Source organism: Neoarius graeffei, chromosome 10 (genome assembly GCF_027579695.1).
Source record: "Neoarius graeffei isolate fNeoGra1 chromosome 10, fNeoGra1.pri, whole genome shotgun sequence".
Taxonomy (NCBI): Eukaryota; Metazoa; Chordata; class Actinopteri; order Siluriformes; family Ariidae; genus Neoarius; species Neoarius graeffei.
The window spans coordinates 53691101-53712795 of NC_083578.1; the positions used below are offsets into that span (position 1 = coordinate 53691101).

The window sequence follows — 21695 nt, forward strand, 5'->3', positions numbered from 1 at the left end:
TTTCCACCACAAAGGTGAAGGCTACAAGATGATCAGCAAAGCTTTACTTATCAGTCAGAATACTGTAGCAAAAGTGGTACAAAAATTTAAAGATGGAACTGCAACCATTTCACAGAGACGTCCAGGTCGTCCACGGAAGTTAACACCTCAACAGGAGCGTCTTCTGATGAGAAGGGTTGAAGAAAATCGGCATGCAAGTTGACTACAGTTATCTAAAGAAGTAGAAAGCCAGACTGGGGTGACTATTTCCCGTGACGCGATACAGCATACACTGCAGAGGAATGGCATGCATGGATGCCGTCCACGAAAGAAGCCTCTCCTAAAGCCCAGCCACAAAAAAGCCTGCCTAGAGTTTGCCAGGGCCCATGAAGACTACTGGGACTCTATACTCTGGAGTGATGAGACCAAAATAAATGTTTTTGGAACTGATGGCTTCAGAACTGTATGGCATCGCAAAGGTGAGGAATACAAAGAAAAATGCATGGTGCCTACAGTGAAACATGGTGGTGGCAGTGTCCTTATGTGGGGCTGCATAAGTGCTGCTGGTGTCGGGAGCTGCATTTCATTGATGGCAAGGCAAGTTTATTTATATAGCACATTTCATACACAATAGCAGTTCAATGTGCTTTACAGAAGTAAAAACAAAAACAGTAAACAATAGAGAAATAAAACCACAAAATAATTTTATTTTTATTCTAAAACAATTAATTAAAAGAATTAAAAGAAAACAATAAGAATTAAACAACAGTAAAAACAAAACAATAAAATGTAGTAGTTCAAATAAGATGAGAGAGAAAGAAGAAAAAAACCCCAGCAGAATAGAATAAAGAATAAAATAGGATAAAGTTAAAGTAAATTTAAAACATGCAGAGAAGTAAAGATTGTAAAGAAGACAATATTAATTATTTAACAGAAAGCATCTGAAAACAGCTTGGTCTTTAACCTAGATTTGAAGCTGCCAACAGCAGGAGCATTTTTAATGTCCTCTGGCAGTTGGTTCCATAGCTGTACTGCATAGTAGCTAAAAGCTGCTTCACCACACTTTGTTTTAATAACTGGTTTTAATAGTAAATTTTTCTGTTGCGATCTGGTAGATCTGATTGGGTTAGGCCGCTGCAACAAATCAGAGAGGTAATTGGGCCCTGTACCATTTAGAGATTTGTACACCAGCAGCAATGCTTTAAAGTCAATTCTGTAGCTTACTGGAAGCCAGTGAAGGGACCTTAGAATTGGAGTAATGTGCTCTGTTCTTTTTGTTCGTGTGAGAACCCTAGCCACTGCATTTTGAACCAGCTGAAGTCGTTTGGTCTTTTTTGGCAAGCCTGTGAAAAGGCCATTGCAGTAATCAACCCTACTAGAGATGAAGGCATGTATTAGTTTTTCCAGATCATTTTTTGACATAAGTCCTCTTAGTTTGGAAATGTTTTTTAGGTGATAAAATGCCGTTTTAGTGATTGCTTTCATGTGACTGTCAAAGTTTAGCTCGCTGTCAATGAAAACACCAAGATTTTTAACCATTTCTTTAGTTTTAATCCCTTTTGTGTCAAGAATAGTGGTAATCCTGAGTCTTTCATCTTTTTTTCCAAATAGAATTACTTCTGTTTTATCTGTGTTCAGCTGAAGAAAATTTTGTGACATCCAGCTATTGATTTGATCGATACACTGGTAGAGACATTCAAGGGGGGCATAATCATTAGGTGATAGAGCAAAATAAATTTGGGTATCATCTGCATAGCAGTGATACAAAATTGAATTTTTATTGATAATTTGCCCAAGTGGGAGCATATAAAGGTTGAATGGCATCATCAATTCACAGATGTATTGCTCTATACCAGGGCTTTTCAAAGTGTGGGGCGCGCCCCCCCTGGGGGGCGCCAGAGTTCTTCAGGGGGGGCGCAATGTGAGAGACAAAATGGATCGGTTTTTAGCTGTCTATGGTTTTTAGTACCTAAAGCTACAGTGAGTGAGGAGACAAAGTCTGGGCCAAGCAAAAAAACAGAGCCTCCAGGATGTTGCGATTTGCAACTTGAGCGCAAATTCAACCAATCCCCGCGAATTCAGGGCGGTGTTGCAATTATATCCAATCACCGCAACTTTCCCGCAAATTTGACCAATCGTTGGCGTCGTCTTGAGGTGACGTCGACAAACTACCTTCCGCCTTACTTCCGTGTGTTCAAGAGAAGCAGCATGCACGTCGTGTTGCCAGATTGGATGATTTCAAGTGCATTTTGGCGGGTTTTGAACATATTTTGGACTGGAAAACGTCAGCAGTATCTGGCAACACTGAAAGTGTGTTATGTTTACAGTGAAGGACTGTGTACACTTTATTTTTTTTACTTAATACAAGAAGTTAATGGATGCCAACATTTTTGCCAAAATGGTATTTTATTTTCCATTGTTTAGGCAGCTTCAGCATCATACTGTGAGATTCTGTTCAGTTGTTTTTTTCTTCTATGAAGCCTGAGCCATTTATTTTATTAGTTTATAATTATTGTTTAATTTAGTCTTCAGGAGAGACTGCCTGCACACAGTACTAGTATTAATAGGTTTTTTTTTTTCTTACATGAAAGCTGAGGCATTTATATTATATTTTAAGGTAACTTCATGTTGCGCTGTGAGGTTCTCTGCACTTTAACTTTTGAACCAACAGGTGCATTTGGATAAGTAAAGCCTATTTTTCTGCATTTTTGTAGTCCTGGTAATCTTTTATATTGGTAAAGTTGTTTATAGGACCATTTCTCTGTTTTTTTTAATCAATAGTTTTTCAGTAATAACTTAATATTTAACATATCACTCAATTTTAATCACAAAAAGAGAAAATCGCAACAATTTCTCGCAACTTTCACTTCCTCCCGCAATGTAATCGCAACAAAAACCTAAAAAACACCGCAACTTTCATCGCAATTTTTTGGAAAACCCCCCGCAACATCAGACATTTTAGCCCACAACAATCACAAAAAAGGCCCGCGGAATCCTGGGGGACTGGAAAAAGAAGTAAGTAGGACCACGATTATTTAAAGTTTGGATTTTCATGGACTGGATCTGAAGATGCTCCACTGCCACAGTGTGTTGTCTGCCAAGAGATGCTAGCTAACGATGCTATGGGATGTTTAAAATGTGTAAAACAAGATGTTTTAAAAAGCACAGATGTTTAAAATGTGAAAAAGAAAAAAATAATGTGTACAACAACCATTTTTTAAAAAATACGAATGGAACATTAAGTATAGCAACAACAAAAATTGTAAGGGGGGGGCGCTGTTGTTTATTTGCTCTCCGAGGGGGGGCTGACTCTCCCACACTTTGAAAACCCCTGCTCTATACTGAAAGAGAAGATGCTACCATCACTCCATGCCCTTGGTCATCATGCACTTTTCCAACATGACAATGATCCTAAACGCGCATCTAAGGCCAGTGTTGGATTTCTGAAGAACAGGGTGAAAGTGATTGTGGCCAAGTATGTCTCCTGATCTGAACCCAATCGAACACTTATGGGGAATTCTGAAGACAAGTTGAGCATCACTCTCCATCCAGCATCCAGTCACTAAAAGAGGCCATTGTTGAAGAATGGAAAAAGATTGATGTTGCAAAATGTCACCAACTTGTTTATTGATGCCTAGAAGACTTGGTGCTGTCATTAAAAATCATGGAGGCCATACAAAGTACTAGATGTAGTAGTTTTTGTTGTGGGGTGTACTCATTTTTGCACCACCCTAATCTGGGTAAAACTGAAAAATATATGTAATCTAAGTTATATTAACCTTACTTTCACGTTATAAGTTTGTCTTGTCAACATTTTGGAAGTTATTTGGGTTCACTGAGATGTATACAGTGCCTTGAAAAAGTATTTATACCCCTGAACTTTTTCACATTTTTCCACCTTACAACCACAAACTTAAGTTTCCTTTTATTGAGATTTTATGTGATGGACCAACACAGAGTAGCACATAATTGTAAAGTGAAACGAAACTGATAAATGGTCATCAAAACTTTAAACAAATAAAAATCTGAAAAATGTGGTGTGCATTAGTATTCAGCCCCCTGTACTCAGATAACTCTAAATACAATCCAGTGCAATCAGTTGCCTTCAGAAGTCATCTAATTAGAGTCCTACTGTGTGTAATTTACTGTCAGCATACAACCCCGATTCCAAAAAAGTTGGGACAAAGTACAAATTGTAAATAAAAATGGAATGCAATGATGTGGAAGTTTCAAAATTCCATATTTTATTCAGAATAGAACATAGATGACATATCAAATGTTTAAACTGAGAAAATGCATCATTTAAAGAGAAAAATGAGGTGATTTTAAATTTCATGACAACAACACATCTCAAAAAAGTTGGGACAAGGCCATGTTTACCACTGTGAGACATCCCCTTTTCTCTTTACAACAGTCTGTAAACGTCTGGGGACTGAGGAGACAAGTTGCTCAAGTTTAGGGATAGGAATGTTAACCCATTCTTGTCTAATGTAGGATTCTAGTTGCTCAACTGTCTTAGGTCTTTTTTGTCGTATCTTCCGTTTTATGATGCACCAAATGTTTTCTACGAGTGAAAGATCTGGACTGCAGGCTGGCCAGTTCAGTACCCGGACCCTTCTTCTACTCAGCCATGATGCTGTAATTGATGCAGTATGTGGTTTGGCATTGTCATGTTGGAAAATGCAAGGTTTTCCCTGAAAGAGACGTCGTCTGGATGGGAGCATATGTTGCTCTAGAACCTGGATATACCTTTCAGCATTGATGGTGTCTTTCCAGATGTGTAAGCTGCCCATGCCACACGCACTAATGCAACCCCATACCATCAGAGATGCAGGCTTCTGAACTGAGCGCTGATAACAACTTGGGTCGTCCTTCTCCTCTTTAGTCTGAATGACATGGCGTCCCTGATTTCCATAAAGAACTTCAAATTTTGATTCGTCTGACCACAGAACAGTTTTCCACTTTGCCACAGTCCATTTTAAATGAGCCTTGGCCCAGAGAAGACGTCTGCACTTCTGGATCATGTTTAGATACGGCTTCTTCTTTGAACTATAGAGTTTTAGCTGGCAACGGCGGATGGCACAGTGAATTGTGTTCACAGATAATGTTGTCTGGAAATATTCCTGAGCCCATTTTGTGATTTCCAATACAGAAGCATGCCTGTATGTGATGCAGTGCTGTCTAAGGGCCCGAAGATCATGGGCACCCAGTATGGTTTTCCGGCCTCGACCCTTGCGCGCAGAGATTCTTCCAGATTCTCTGAATCTTCTGATGATATTATGCACTGTAGATGATGATATGTTCAAACTCTTTGCAATTTTACACTGTCGAACTCCTTTCTGATATTGCTCCACTATTTGTCGGCGCAGAATTAGGGGGATTGGTGATCCTCTTCCCATCTTTACTTCTGAGAGCCGCTGCCACTCCAAGATGCTCTTTTTATACCCAGTCATGTTAATGACCTATTGCCAATTGACCAAATGAGTTGCAATTTGGTCCTCCAGCTGTTCCTTTTTTGTACCTTTAACTTTTCCAGCCTCTTATTGCCCCTGTCCCAACTTTTTTGAGATGTGTTGCTGTCATGAAATTTTAAATGAGCCAATATTTGGCATGACATTTCAAAATGTCTCACTTTCGACATCTGATATGTTGTCTATGTTCTATTGTGAATACAATATCAGTTTTTGAGATTTGTAAGCTATTGCATTCCATTTTTATTTACAATTTGTACTTTGTCCCAACTTTTTTGGAATCGGGGTTGTAAATACACTTGTTCTGTGAAGGCCTCAGTGGTTTGTTAGAGAACACTGAAGAACAAACAGCATCATGAAACCCAAAGAACTCACCAGACAGGTCAGGAATAAAGTTCTGGAGAAGTTTAAAGCAGGGTTAGGTTATAAAAAAATATCCCAAGCTCTGAACATCTCAAGAAGCACTGTTCAATCCATCATTCAAAAATGGAAAAAGTATGGCACAACTGCAAACCTACCAAGACATGGCCGTCCACCTAAACTGACAGAGCGAGCAAGGACAGCACTGGTCAGAGAAGCAGCCAAGAGGCCCATGATCACTCTGGAGGAGCTGCAGAAATCCACAGCTCAGGTGGGAGAATCTGTGCACAGGACAACTACAAGTCGTACACTCCACAAATCTGGCCTTTTTGGAAGAGTGGCAAGAAGAAAGCCATTGTTGAAAGACTGGCATAAGAAGTCCTGTTTGCAGTTTGCCAGAAGCCATGACACAGCAAACATGTGGAAGAAGGTGCTTTGGTCAGATGAGACCAAAGTTGAACTTTTTGGCCTAAATGCAAAGTGCTATGTGTGGCGGAAAACTAACACTGCTCATCACCCTGCACACACCATGCCCACTGTGAAACATGGTGGTGGCAGCATCATGCTATGGGGATGCTCTTCAGCAGGAACAGGGAAGCTGGTCAGAGTTGATGGGAAGATGGATGGAGCTAAATACAAGGCAATCCTGGAAGAAAACCTGTTTGTAGCTGCAAAAGACTTGAGACTGGGAAGGAGATTCACCTTCCAGCAAGACAATGACCCTAAACATACAGCCAGAGCTACAATGGAATGGTTTAGATCAAAGAATATTCATGTGTTAGAATGGCCCAGTCAAAGTCCAGACCTAAATCCCATTGAGCATCTGTGGCAAGACTTGAAAATTGCTGTTCACAGACGCTCTCCATCCAATCTGGCTTAGCTTGAGGTGTTTTGCAAAGAAGAATGGGCAAAAATTTGTGTCTAGATGTGCAAAGGTGGTAGAGACATACCACAAAAGACTTGCAGCTGTAATTGCAGCAAAAGGTGGCTCTACAAAGTATTGACGCAGGGGGGCTGAATACTAATGCACATCACATTTTTCAGATTTTTATTTGTTTAAAATTTTGAAGACCATTTTCGTTTCACTTCACAATTATGTGCTGCGCTGTGTTGGTCTATCACATAAAATTTCAATAAACTTTAAGTTCGTGGTTGTAAGGTGGAAAAATGTGAAAAAGTTCAAGGGGTATGGTATGAATACTTTTTCAAGGCTGTGTGTGTGTGTGTGTGTGTGTGTGTAAAAAAAAAAAAAAAAAAAATTTATATAATATACTTTTTTATATATATATATATATATATATATATATATATATATATATGTGTGTGTGTGTGTATATACACACACACACACACACGCGCGTATATACACACGTGTGTGTGTGTGTGTGTGTGTATATATATATATATATATATATATATATATATAAAATGGCATGCCGTTCAGGAAATGAATCCCCGAATATATTGAATGAAACTCTGAATATATTGAATGAATCCCCGAATATATTGAATGAAACTTTGAATATATGGAATGAAACTTTGAATATATGGAATGAAACCCTGAATATATGGGATGAAACTTTATATTCTGCCCCCGCTCCCACAGCTCGGCAGACAGACAACAGGTCCCAAGAAAAACTCTGACTCAGAGGAGAGTATTAGAGTATATTGAGAAACGCTGTAAAACTCGACAAACAAAATTTACAAATTAGTTTTATATACAGAAAATACCGTTATACAAATATGATCCACGAGGGAAATGACTGTCACCGTAGCTTCATTGCACATAAAAGAAGTAAACACTAATAAAACCACAAGCATTCGCCAGAGTGTTAACAATGTCTTTATTGTTTAAAATAGCCGCAACCAAATCCCAAGCTGACTGACTCATTTTTGCTGCAGGACGGCGGCAGTGCCTTCATGACGTCAGCCAAGTTTCATTCCATATATTCAGAGTTTCATTCAATATATTCGGGGATTCATTCCATATATTCAAAGTTTCATTCAGTATATTCGGGGATTCATTCAATATATTCAAAGATTAATTTCCTGAACGGCATGCCATAATATATATATATATATATATATATATATATATATATATATATATATATATACACACACACACACACACACACATTATATATATATATGTGTGTGTGTGTGTGTATATATATATATATATATATATATATATATATATATATGTGTGTGTGTGTATATATGTGTGTGTGTGTGTATGTATATATATATATATATATATATATATATATATATATGTGTATATATATATATATATATATATATATATATATATATATATATATATATATACACATACATATATATATATGTGTGTATGTGTCTATAAATATTTGGACAGAGACAACATTTTTCCAATTTTGGTTCTGTACATTACCACAATGAATTTTGAACAAAACAATTCAGATGCAGTTAAAGTTTATTCTTTCAGCTTTAATTCAGTGGGTTGAACAAAATGATTTGTATAAAAATGTGAGGAACTAAAGCATTTTTTTTTCAACACAATCCCTTCATTTCAGGGGCTCAAAAGTAATTGGACAAATTAAATAATTGTAAATAAAATGTTCATTTGTAATACTTGGTTGAAAACCCTTTGTTGGCAATGACTGCCTGAAGTCTTGAACTCATGGACATCACCAGACGCTGTGTTTTTCCTCCTTTTTAATGCTCTGCCAAGCCTTTACTGCAGCAGTTTTCAGTTGCTGTTTGTTTATGGGCCTTTCTGTCTGAAGTTTAGTCTTGAACAAGTGAAATGCATGCTCAATTGGGCTGAGATCAGGTGACTGATTTGGCCATTCAAGAATATTCCACTTTTTTGCTTTAATAAACTCCTGGGTTGCTTTGGCTCTATGTTTTGGGTCATTGTCCATCTGTATTATGAAACACCGACCAATCAGTTTGGCTACATTTGAGCACACAGTATGTCTCTGAATACCTCAGAATTCATCCGGCTGCTTCTGTCCTGTGTCACATCAGTAAACACTAGTGACCCAGTGCCACTGGCAGCCATGCATGCCCAAGCCATCACACTGCCTCTGCCGTGTTTTACAGATGATGTGGTATGCTTTGGATCATGAGCTGTACCACGCCTTCACCATACTTTTTTCTTTCAATCATTCTGGTAGAGGTTGATCTTGGTTTCATCTGTCCAAAGAACGTTCTTCCAGAACTGTGCTGGCTTTTTTAGCAAAGTCCAATCTAGCCTTTTTATTCTTGAGGCTTATGAGTGGCTTGCACCGTACTTTCATGCAGTCTTCTCTTTATGGTAGATTTGGATATTGATATGCCTACCTCCTGGAGAGTGGTGTTCGCTTGTTTGGCTGTTGTGAAGGGGTTTCTCTTCACCATGGAAATTATTCTGCGATCATCCACCACTGTTGTCTTCTGTGGGTGTTAAGGGCTTTTTGCATTGATGAGTTCACCAGTGCTTGCTTTCTTTCTCAGGATGTACCAAACTGTAGATTTTGCCACTCCTAATATTGTAGCAATTTCTCGGATGGGTTTTTTCTGTTTTCGCAGCTTAAGGATGGCTTGTTTCACCTGCATGGAGAACCCCTTTGACCGCATGTTTTCTTCACAGCAAAATCTTCCAAATGCAAGCGCCACACCTCAAATCAACTCCAGGCCTTTTATCTGCTTAATTGAGTGACATAACGAAGGAATTTCCCACACCTGCCCATGAAATAGCCTTTGAGTCAATTGTCCAATTACTTTTGATCCCTTTAAAAACAGGGTGGCACATGTTAAGGAGCTGAAACTCCTAAATCCTTCATCCAATTTTAATGTGGATACCCTCAAATGAAAGCTGAAAGTCTGGACTTTATGTCCATTATATAACTATGGGTAAAAAAACAATTTGTCAGTGTCCAAATATATATGGACCTGTGTGTAGTACTGTAGAACAATACTGAAGACATCATTACTATGAAATAACACCTAGAACATGTGTGGAAGTGTGGTTTTGTTTTTGTTTTTTTTAAACATTTTTCATATTTTAGATTCTTCAAAGCAGCCACCGTTTACCTTAATGCCAAAGTGTGCAAAGCGGTCATTATCTTAACCAGCTTCATGAGGTAGTCACCTGGAATGCTTTTCAATTAACAGGTGTGCCTTGTCAAAAGTTAATCGTGGAATTTCTTGCCTCCTTGATACATTTGAGATCAAACAGTAAATAGCCCTATTCTACAACTGTAGTAATCAATATTATGTCAAGAACTGCTCAACTAAGTAAAAAGAAATGAGTCCATTATTACTTTTAAGACATGAAGTGAAAACCATTGAATTAGGGATGTCCAAACTTTTTGACTGGTACTGTAGATGTAACAATAAATATTCTTGAAGGTGGCCACTGCCTACAATGTCTCCTTCAACATACGTTATAATTTCACCAAATCAACATCCTTTATTTTAACACACACGCTGCTCTGATATTTACCATTTTTCATAATGACTTTATTCACAAAGTCCTTTTTTTTTTTTTTTTTGTATATATAAAAGTGGCCCTAAAACGCATTTATAGTTTCCAAAATAAACTATGAAAGTAACTGATCATGGGAGTGGGGATGTGTTTCATCACTACACCCACATTCAGCTTGCCTTGATGTACGTTTGTGTGCACACAATTCATACCACCTTGCCCTCTGTCAATAACTAAAATGTGCAATGTTCTGTGCACTCAAGGTGTCCTTATACTCTTTCCTAAAGATTCTAAAATACCATATTCTTCTTTCAGACCTCATTCACAGAGTGCACTTGAGGGGTTCGTTCTTAGTCACCCGGGCAGCATGGAATCACATGAAGAACCAAAAGTTTGGGAGGTAATTGTAATGACCACATCTATACATAAATGTATTATATTCACTATTTTAAAAAAATGATCTGCCCAACACTGCAGAATCATCATGACGTCATCGGCTTCTGGAATCTATGGGAACTTTGGTCAGGCAAATTACAGTGCTGCTAAGCTGGGCCTTCTGGGTCTAGCCAACACTTTGGCCATTGAAGGCCAGAAGTACAACATTCACTGCAACACCATTGCGCCTACAGCAGGCTCACGTCTCACTCAGACCGTCATGCCACCAGGTTAGAGATCTTGAGACAAGTCATTGAACAATAAAGCCAACTCGCAGCCACATTTAACTAAGAAACTTATCCTGCTGTTTAGTGCTGTTTTTGTCATGGCACCCTTTCCGTCATTTGCATAAATTTTCCCCGAGCGTATATAACATGCATGGTGTGCTCTTTGTTGTTGTTTATATGCAAAGCACTTCATGGGGTATTTTTTTTTAAATTAAATATTATTAAACCATTTAATGGCCTATTGACTAGGCTTATATTAACTGTGCACTCCTTTGTTTTGGAAGCATGCCACAAATGATCTCGATGAGCTTGGTCTTGATGAGCTTGGCTGGATATGTTTAGAAATGCATGTCATCGTACAATACAAGAACACTCTTCTATTATTAGTATTGAAGAGCACCTATAGTTATAGATTGGACAAAATCTGATATACTGTATGATTTTCTTCTTTATAGGCCAAAGCACAAGTCAGATCAAACACGAATGATATAACGGAGTGCGCACATTTGCTTCTGGTAGTGGCTTTGCCAAAGTGATGTTTTGTGAATGAGTCAGCACTTTGAGCTGGCTGTGTAGGTGAATGTTGAGAGCAGACTTATTTAATTGCAGTGTAGTTGTGTTCCTGCACACTGCAATAAACTAAAAAAATTTACAATTTAAATGGGAAACATGCTTCAGTTACATTGGTTTCACTATAATTTCCAGGGGTTCCAATAATTGCGGTGTGTGTGTGTGTGTATATATATATATATATATATATATATATATATATATATATATATATATATATATAATTGCGGTGTTTTTGTTGAGAATTTTCTTAAATAATTATTTTTCTTCTGAATACATTTATTTCAATTAAAGGTTGGATTTTTCTCCTTATTTTCAGTGTAAGGTTAATAATTAGTAACATTTATTTATTTAAGCACTTGTAACCCAAGTAATGTTATCTTATTAAATAATAGGTAAGCTAAGATTTCATGAAAGTTTCAGCTATAGGAACATCATTACCAGTCTGGATGCGATTGAACACCATTGGAACCAACATGGTGTTGATCTGTGTGACTTGATGGTATGACATGACTGTTAGTCTACATGCTACCAAAAAAGGCTAGCTGAGTGGGTGAAATTTAAACCAGCTAACTACATGCAAATATGTGGACTACAAGTCATTTGCTTTTCTGTGTTAAGTCAGTGCACAGAGTGGATTGTGCTAGCAGGTCCAGTTCATTGGGTAATTGATGTCCAAGTATTAACGGGAAAGTGTAAGGTTTCACTAGCTCTGTTTGCAAGTTTTCTCTCAATTCAGAAACTGCTCTGCCCCCCAAACCCCACCCCCTGACTCCAAGCTACATTCACGTCACTGCCAAATTAAAAATAAAGCATGCCAATTACAAGGAATGGATTAATAAACAAAATGTTAATTTGGTTGTCGTTACACTGGGGTGCAATGCCAAAATATCAGCTCTGTGTGGGGAAATTGTTAAACACAGTTGACTTTGAATTGCTTCATGACTTTCCTGAAGTGCCGTTTTTTCAATATTAGTTTCTGTGCTGTAATTTTAGACAAAAGCTCTGAGATTATTCCACAAGATAAACAGTACCTTTTGAGTGTTTTGTGATAAGTAGTGTGACTTGGATTTATTTTGAGTTCCCTCTTGCTCTGATTGTTCGTGACAATATGGTATTTGTGCTTGTCAGATCTGGTGGAGTCTTTGAAAGCAGAGTATGTGGCTCCTCTTGTGCTGTGGCTCTGCCATGAACAGTGTCGGGAGAATGGAGGCCTTTTTGAGGTGTGATTCTGAATTTTACTATTTTATTAAATCATAACTTGATTTGAACCTCACAGCCGACCAGGGCCTTTCTTTGCAGAGTTTGCATGTTCTCCCTATGCTTGCATGTGTTTCCTCCCACAGTCCAAAGACATGCTGATTAGGTCAACTGGCTACTCTAAATTGCCCATAGGTGTGAATGTTAGGCTACATCCACACGACAACGGCAACGAGATTTTATTTTAAAAAATATCGCGTCCACATGGGCAACGGGTCAGTAAAATATCAGGTACATACGGCAACGCTTGCTGAAAACGATGCAATACACATGTCACACCTCTAGGGGCGCTGTAAGACAGTCCCATCGGAGGCACCAGAACAATAGAAGTAGACGCATGCGCATAAACCCCTTCTACCCGGTGTGAAGCACTGTCAGAAACAAACACACAAGAAGAAGAAGATGGCTGCAACTACGCGAGGAAATCGTGCCTTCTGCGTGTACAAATTTAGTTTTATTAGTGTGCATAGTTTTATATAACTTAATTTTCTTATTGTGTGTGAACATTTTGAAAAGCATTTTTATATAATTTTTTTTATATTCTGTGTGAACATTTTGAAAAGCAGTCTTATCCAATAAAAAAAGAAATTCAAGAAATGGTTCAGTTACTTGTTTATTTAAAAGAAAAGCTGTATACAAAAGTGAATGCAATGCAGTGGTTCATACAAAACAGTGAGAGTGCTGCTTGTTCTAGTCATGTGGTTGTGACATCATCGTAAACAAATCCGTTCTACTCATCCAGACGACTTCGCAACGGCGCTGTTGCCAGATTTTTCCACTCTGGAACCCGTTCTCAAAAGATTTCGTTTTGGGGCACCCAAAACGCTGGTGCCGTGTGGACGCCAGGCTGAAACGATAAACAATTTTATCAGATTCACCTGAATCCGTTGCTGTGTGGACAGGGCCTTGGTGTGCATGGTTTTGTCTCTCTGTTAGTCCTATGATAGACTGGCGACCTGCTCAGGATGTAACCTGCCTCTTGCCTGAAGTCAGCTGGGATTGGCTCCAGTTTCCACTGCAACCCTGACAGATTAATGGTATAGATGATGGATGGAGTCATAACTGTTGGTTAACTTTTAATTGTGCTGCTAATTCCAACCATTTCTTGTTACCATTCTTAGGTTGGAGCTGGCTGGATCGGCAAATGTAAGTGGAATTGTAGACGCGCACACTTTTTTTTTTTTATAAATTTGAAAAGATGAATTTAAGACTATTTGAAGGCTTTTAATTGTATGTGAAATGTGCAGTGCGGTGGGAGCGAACTATGGGCAGTATTGTCCGTCGTAAAAACCAGCGCATGAGTCCAGAGGAGGTTCGGGATAAGTGGGACCAGATCTGTGACTTCACCAATGCCACAAAGCCAGCTACTATGCAAGGTAAATACTGACATGGTTTAAGGATCACCAACAATGTAGCCTCTATACTAAGCTGTGTTTCTGCCCTCAGCCTACAAATTATGTAAGCACAAGCCCATAAACCAAATATTATGGAAGGCAGGAGCTCAAGGAAAAGATAGGGCACCATTAACACACTTGAACCCAACTGCATTCAGCTGATGATAATGTAAATGGTTTTTTTTTTCATTTTAAGTGGGGTCTTGTAATTAAAGCATGCAAATAATCACGAAATATTTGGTGATGAACAGGCCTAGCCCTAAACTGATAATCACAACCCATATTATGGTGATACAAACATATCAGTAACAAATCAGAATTGGCTGAAGGGAAATATCTGTAGGCAGCCAGGTCTGTCTCAAGAGCAGTGAAGCTCTTAACCAACTTGAGCTGGTCCATTAGCTCTCGTCTCGTGGGCATCTTTTTCGGATGCCTCCCTGGGGAGGTGTTCCAGGCATGTCCCCCCGGGAGGAGGCCCCGGGGAAGACCCAGGACACGCTGGAGGGACTGTCTCTCGGCTGGCCTGGGAACGCCTCGGTGTTCTTCCCGAGGAGCTGGCCGAGGTGTCTGGGGAAAGGGAAGTTTGGTCTTCCATGCTTAGACTGCTGCCTCCGCGATAAAGCGGAAGACGACGAGACTTTTGCTAGCACGTTTACTTCCGGTGAATGAAGTGGTGGTCAGGCAAACCACTAGTGAAGCCATCTCCAACTATTTTTGCAGTTTAGAGGCCAATGCATGGTCAAGATGCCTTCAAAAAGTTGCTCTTTGCAATAGATCCTTACACATTAACAAAAGGATTTTTTCCTATGAGTTGGAAAATAATCCATCTGTTGAGTTCCCCAATATCTAAAATTACCTGGTGCTGCAGACACCATTCTATACAGACAAACAGATGAAAACCTGGAATTGCATGGAGGCGTACAACTTTTTATATGTGGCTGGGTTAAAGATCTGGGGATCAAGACACTACAAGATGAATCCTGTATTGTTGATGTCTGGGTAAGTAGGCGTTTTTGGGCTTTTTGTACATGTCTTTGCGATGAGTGCTAGGATGCTACAAGTTTTAGTATCGGGTGTAAACAATCCACAGCCACTCGATTCCCAATCCTCCCTACTCTTCTCTTCCAGGTAAATCAATCATTCACAAAGGTCCACAGAAACCCCTTTAAAGACCTGGGTATGGGTGAAACAGGAGGGAGAAGTTTGCATGGCTCATTGTAATCGCATTGGCCAGGGAAACAGTTTTGTGCTGTTAACTTGTGAGCTCTGCTTGTCTGTTTCCATGGATCATCTTGATTATCTTATCTAGTTCAAGTGTAGGAGCCCAATCTACATCATCGTCCTTGTAAAGACTACTAGGACATCCTGACAAAGTGAAAACATCCATGTTTGTTTACAATATGCCAACTACGATCAAACAAAAACACATCTGAGGATTGAAGCTTCTTCTGAATTTTAAAACCTCACAAAAAAGGAAAATGACGTTTTTTTTTTCCTTAATCCAAGCAAAATAAATCGGAGGAATTTACAAACCTTTCATGAAATGATCACTGCAAACTCTAGTGTTCTTTGACTCTGCTCCCTTCCATCGTGATGAAAGGCTTAAGAACTACCTTTCTTGTCATCTTTTGGTAAAATCTTTTGTCCTTTCACTTTTTTTTTAAATATCACTTCACGGAGGACCTGGAAGAAACTTCTCAGTTTCACGGATTGTTCGATTCGAGCAGCCCAACACAATGCAAGTGTAGGGCATTTAATAACTAGCAAGGTGCCCCAGCGATAGTAACGCTTTGTGAATGGTGAGCTTAGCTGACCACCACTTTATGCCTTAGGTGGGGTTTACATTAGACCGTATCAGCGGATCATCAGATTAACGTTTTTAAAATGATTAGTGTGCACACAGCAACGCCAATACACGATTCGCGTGCACATAGCAACGCCAATACACGGATACGCTCGGCTCCGCAGGCATCCTGCGCTCCAAATCACTCCACCCTGAACAGCGAGTGCCCTCTGGAGGGTGCGCACTCCGGCCCTGCGCAGCTCACAGAGCGCGCGAGTGGAGCGCACAAGCAGTGATTTGGGACTGAGCCGCTGTGTGTGTGATCTCGGTGCATGTCGGGCATGCGCGTCACTTACCACTTGCAAGTGGAAGGATGGCAAGCCTAAAGACAATCATAACTACACAATGGGCAGTATTTGCATCAGTATTTGCAGTATTTTCATACTTTTATACTCTTTAATGAAAGGTGATACAAGGCGGAAGTCCGCGCCGTTTTTCAGCAGTCGCGTCACATGACCAACGCCAGTGAATCAGGAAGGTGGATGTCACAGTGACGTTGTCCAATGACGACGCCAGCTAGAGCTCAGCACAGCGTATCCGCGTATTCTCAATGTTTACACAGTACCGGATCAGACACGATCTAGATTGAATACGTGGACCCTGGCGGATTCCCGTTTCCCGGCGTTTCCAGGCGTTTTAATGTAAACGGACAGTGCATCCGCGAAGAAAACGAGACCGATACGGTCTAATGTAAACTTGGCCTTAGAAGAAGAAACAGCCTTTATTTGTCACACGTTCACTTAAGCACACATACTTGGCGCAGTAGGCAGCTATGCTACAGTGTCTAGGGAGTAATTGGGGGTTAGGTGCCTTGCTCAAGGGCACTTCAGCTCAAGGTTGCCCCATGTTAACCTAACTGCATGTCTTTGAACTGTGGGGGGGGGACCGGAGCACCCAGAGGCCCCCGTCAGCCGCTGGGCTCGAACCCAGAACCTTCTTGCTGTGAGGCGACACTGCTAACCACTACACCACCTAATGAGGCAGATGTGACGTTGGCCTTTTCAGTTTAATGTTTATTTGTATAGCTTACCTGACCAGTAGACATTGTCAGAAAGCAACTTGACAGAAATCTGGATGTAGATTCCCAGTGAGCTGGGCACAAGTGACAGTGGCAATGAAGAGCTCGTTGAGATGACTTGAGACAAACTAGACTCAGGACGGAACCCTCCTTGGGGTGATACCGTACTGAGATTATAAATCTGTACTCTTCCATAATTGGGCACTGTAAAATTCAGTCAAACAATACCAAGTATATTGAAAGTATGTACAGTATGAACATCATACTGTTTGACAATAGCAGTACTTGGGCACAAATTTGCAGTATCCTGGTGAGATTACCCACTGAATTGCCAAGGACAGTTTTGTAGTGTGACTGCACTCCTCCAGGTGCATCTTTACCCAAAGAGCTATCCACTTAATACACAAGTGGACACTTAAGACTGCGGTTTAAATGGCAGGGACTTCAGCCTCCAAGGGGTCTGTCTGTGCACATGCCTACAAATACATATGCAGCCACATAAATTAAACATTATGATTTCCATTAGCAGTGACCTTATAAGCAAGTTCACAACAGTAGAAAAGTGAGCTTCATCCTCCTGTGCATTTTGCTTACCATAGCTGCCCTCAGGATATACTGCACAGTGGAGAGAGAGTTTCAAAAAGGTTTATTAGCATGGCTTTGTAGTGCTCATCACTTATGTTTGCATTGAGGATGTTGCCGTCATTGTCTTCTGAGTGTGGACTAGTTAATTAAAATTTGGTCCCTTTCTGTGCTCTGCCATGAAGAGTCAATACATTTGCTGGTGGATGTGCTGTCGAAAGTGGAGGCTGAGGATGGACTTGGAGCCAATCCAACCGCTGCTGTGACCTCAGCATCATCTGGCATAAATCCTGTGAGTGCTGAATATGCAGCTTGAAATACACTTTCAGTTGCTTAAACTTATTGTATGGTCATATATACTGTATGTATAGACCAGTGGACAAGTCACTACCAAACAGATACATACATTTTATGAATTGAATAATACATCAGTTTTGAGCTTTAAGTCACTATAGTTATACTTGCCTGTCTGCAGATAGAGGTCATTGGGAAGGTGCTTCCCGAGATGACATTTAGCTATACTAGCATGCATTGCATCCTATATGCCCTTGGAGTGGGCATGTCTACTAGAGAGCCCAGTCAGCTGAAGTTCCTCTATGAAGGTCACGAGGAGTTCAGTTGCCTGCCTACATTTGGAGTCATCCCAGCTCAAGCTTCTATGGTAGACGGAGGACTCAGTTCTGTTCCAGGGCTCAATTTTGATCCCACCAGGGTGAGCAACTTCTTAGTCACTGCTGGAAAGCATTCTATGTATGCACACAATTGTCATGGATCTCGCCAAGGCTTTTGCTTGATCTGATCAGACTCGATGGAGTTAATACAGCTTTCTTGCTCAATATTTCTGTTCAGTTATTTTGTGCTTAAGGGCACACTGAAATGGAATTTATTTTTTATAAATACTTAAGCATTAGCCTTCTGTACTTTTCACTTGTAGCTCTTACATGGAGAACAGTACTTGGAGTTGTACAAACCTTTTCCTACATCAGGTATGTCTACTTTCCCCTAGGTTTTTATGATTCGTGTGGTTGGGGGTTCCACCCCCTTCTTTTAACTGAATGCTTTAACCAACATCTGTTTTCTAGGAACACTGACCTCAAAGGCATCAATAGCAGACATCCTCGACAAAGGGTCTGGTGCAGTCATACTCTTAGATGGTGAATTTCTTTTTTAAATTAAAATATAAAATATAAACTAATTACTATACTGTGTTTGGTTTGGAATAAATAAAAACTTCTTGGTACTGTACTTAATTGATCAGTGAAACAATCGTGCAAGAAAACAATACAACAATGCTGCATTTTCATTCCTGCAGTTCACACATACAGCAAGCAGGAGTTGGTCTGCTACAATCAGTTCTCAGTGTTTATTGTTGGTGCTGGTGGTTTTGGAGGAAAGAGGACATCAGATAAAGCTGTGGTAATGAATGCGCTATGGTCTAGCCTTGTAAAACATGTAGTGTTTTTAAGTATTCCATATTGTTTAGCATTTATAATGGTGACTTCCTCTCCCCCAGGCCACAGTTGCACCTCCAAATAGATCACCTGATGCAGTTGTGGTTGATGAAACATCCAGAGATCAGGTTAGGTCATGTAAGACAACAGTTAATGAATGGATGTATCAAAATGATTGTTGTACTCTTAATATTGTGTAGGCAGTGGTATACTCAAACATTACAATTGTTTATTCATATTTCTGCAGACATGTACAGCACCAGTCAAAAGTTGAGAGAGATGAAAATTTTTAGACACTTCATGTCAAAGTAATGATGGATAGTTGTTTCTCAACATAATATGGATTACTACAGTTGTTGAATAGGGCTATTTACTATGTGGTGGTCACAAAGGCAAGACATTGCGCTAATTAACTTTTGACGAGGCACACCTGTTAAGCTGGGCATACACTGTGCGATTATTTTATTTTTTTCAATCGCGGTATTCAGCTGCTGCTCACACTGTACAAGTGAATCGCAGGGGTAAACAGTACGCAGCTTACGATTCCTGTTCTCACACTATACGATCCGATGCTCGGATGCGATGCTCGGATCCGATTCTCAGGATTTCAAACAGGTTTGATTTTCATCCGATCGATCGGGAGGAGGTTGTGAGGTGTTAATTGCTTGTCGTTACCCCATGTATACTACACGATCCGAGACGCACGATTGAGCCAAAACTCGGCCCGATCTCCAAAATAGTCGCACAAGTGAAAATCGTGTCAAAATCGGGCCAAAAATCGCACAGTGTATGCCCAGCATTAAGCATTCCAGGTGACTACCTCATGAAGCTGGCTCATACTTCGTTTACACGTAGCCGGGTATTTATGAAAACTGGTATCTTCTCCTCCCCATACTAGAAAATAATTCCGTTTACACAATGCTCAAAAACAGCCAGGGAAGGCTGTCAAAAACATATCAAACAAATAGAAAGCCAACCAGAGATCTGAAAGCCAAGGAGGAGGGACCATCAGATCACAATGCTAAAACTCCGTTTTCCACTATTTACACGCAGGCATGAAAACGGAGTTTTCACAAATCTCCACTTTGCCCAGAGTTTTTGAAAGCAGCCGTTTTCAGTGACCGAAACCTCCGTTTACATGTAAATGATGGGTGCAACCGCGTAAATAAATATCCGTTTTTAGAGATACCCGGCTATGTGTAAACAGGGTCTAAGATAATGCCAATAGTGTGCAAAGTGTCAAGGCAAACGCTGGCTACTTTTGAAGAATCCAAAATTATGAAAAACTTTTTTTTTTTTTCCTTCTTCCCCGGACCATGTTATTTCACACTTTTGATGTATTCAGTATTCTTGGGTTTTTTTTGACAAATGTCTTAACTTTTTTCAGTTACCATAGGAAAGACGTACAAAAACATCACAAAATAAAACAAAAAAAAAGCACATCTATTCTTTCGATTACGTTCATTATGTCTTATATGAAATATAGTTAGTTTTTTTTTTCTTTTTTATCAGACATCTAATTTTTGGGTTTGTTTACCTGACATGTTTCGACGTACAACTTCCGTCTTCCTCAGAGTGTCACCGGATGTTAATTGGTGACGCATCTTTTATCAGCTGCTGTTTCTGAAGGCGTGGCCTTCCTGTCTGGTTTGACAGGTCGGTCACGCCTTATACTGTCTGTTCGTCCCCTGCAAGATGTGACTCCAGGTATGGGAGAGCATATGCCATACGTCATGCCAGAGTCATCCGCACAGAAGATAACAAACATCAGCGCTGGATCAGGGAGGCCATAGAGATCCGTAAGCGAAGCCCGAGGACCATCAACCGGGATGAGGGAGCATACATGCTCTCCCATACCTGGAGTCACATCTTGCAGGGGACGAACAGACAGTATAAGGCGTGACCGACCTGTCAAACCAGACAGGAAGGCCACGCCTTCAGAAACAGCAGCTGATAAAAGATGCGTCACCAATTAACATCCGGTGACACTCTGAGGAAGACGGAAGTTGTACGTCGAAACATGTCAGGTAAACAAACCCAAAAATTAGATGTCTGATAAAAAAGAAAAAAAAAAAACTAACTATAAGCACATCTATTATCATGCTAAAGCACAAAATCTTCCAAATTGGAAAAGAAATATTGAGTGACATGGTTTAGTTGGTTTAGCAGTTGCTTATCATGAAAGGAAAATCATTCCAAAAAAAAAAAGACAGGCATGTAGTGTGTATGCACACAGAGACAGCAGGCTACAGTAAAATCATCTCCCTCCAATTCACTATTCTTGTTGAGTTTTGATCTGGCTGTAGCGAAGGAATTTGAATTGACAGTATGATCTAATGTAAATGAGTAAGCATTACAGCACTGGTTTAGACTACACTACTGTATGAAAAGACATACCATTACGTCACCTGTCAGAATCATAGTCTTAAATACATTATTGGTCAACATAATGTTCATTGAGCAGAATGTATGAGTGGAGATAAATCTCAAGGATGTAACTTAACCAAAACAAGTAGTAATCAGGACAGCCGGTACCAGTTTCAAGCATGCCAAACGTATTTCTATCGGTTCTACAATGTAGTTAAAATGGTCAAGATACAGAAAAACCTAGGAGTAGGTGTGCATACCTGCACCCATCTTGCGTAG

At 39.9% G+C, this 21695-nt stretch overlaps 1 protein-coding gene across 1 annotated transcript in view; it reads left to right on the forward strand.

Moving 5' to 3' along the window:
* Window positions 1-21695, forward strand: part of hsd17b4 (hydroxysteroid (17-beta) dehydrogenase 4) — a 57324-nt gene that overhangs the window by 32081 nt on the left and 3548 nt on the right. The window contains exons 7-17 of the mRNA XM_060931888.1: window positions 10585-10669; window positions 10747-10934; window positions 12633-12724; window positions 13883-13907; window positions 14009-14137; window positions 17784-17890; window positions 18074-18310; window positions 18533-18584; window positions 18681-18752; window positions 18911-19014; window positions 19112-19177. Of these exons, the coding sequence (XP_060787871.1) occupies window positions 10585-10669; window positions 10747-10934; window positions 12633-12724; window positions 13883-13907; window positions 14009-14137; window positions 17784-17890; window positions 18074-18310; window positions 18533-18584; window positions 18681-18752; window positions 18911-19014; window positions 19112-19177 (1157 nt within the window). The remainder of the gene's footprint in view (window positions 1-10584; window positions 10670-10746; window positions 10935-12632; window positions 12725-13882; window positions 13908-14008; window positions 14138-17783; window positions 17891-18073; window positions 18311-18532; window positions 18585-18680; window positions 18753-18910; window positions 19015-19111; window positions 19178-21695) is intronic.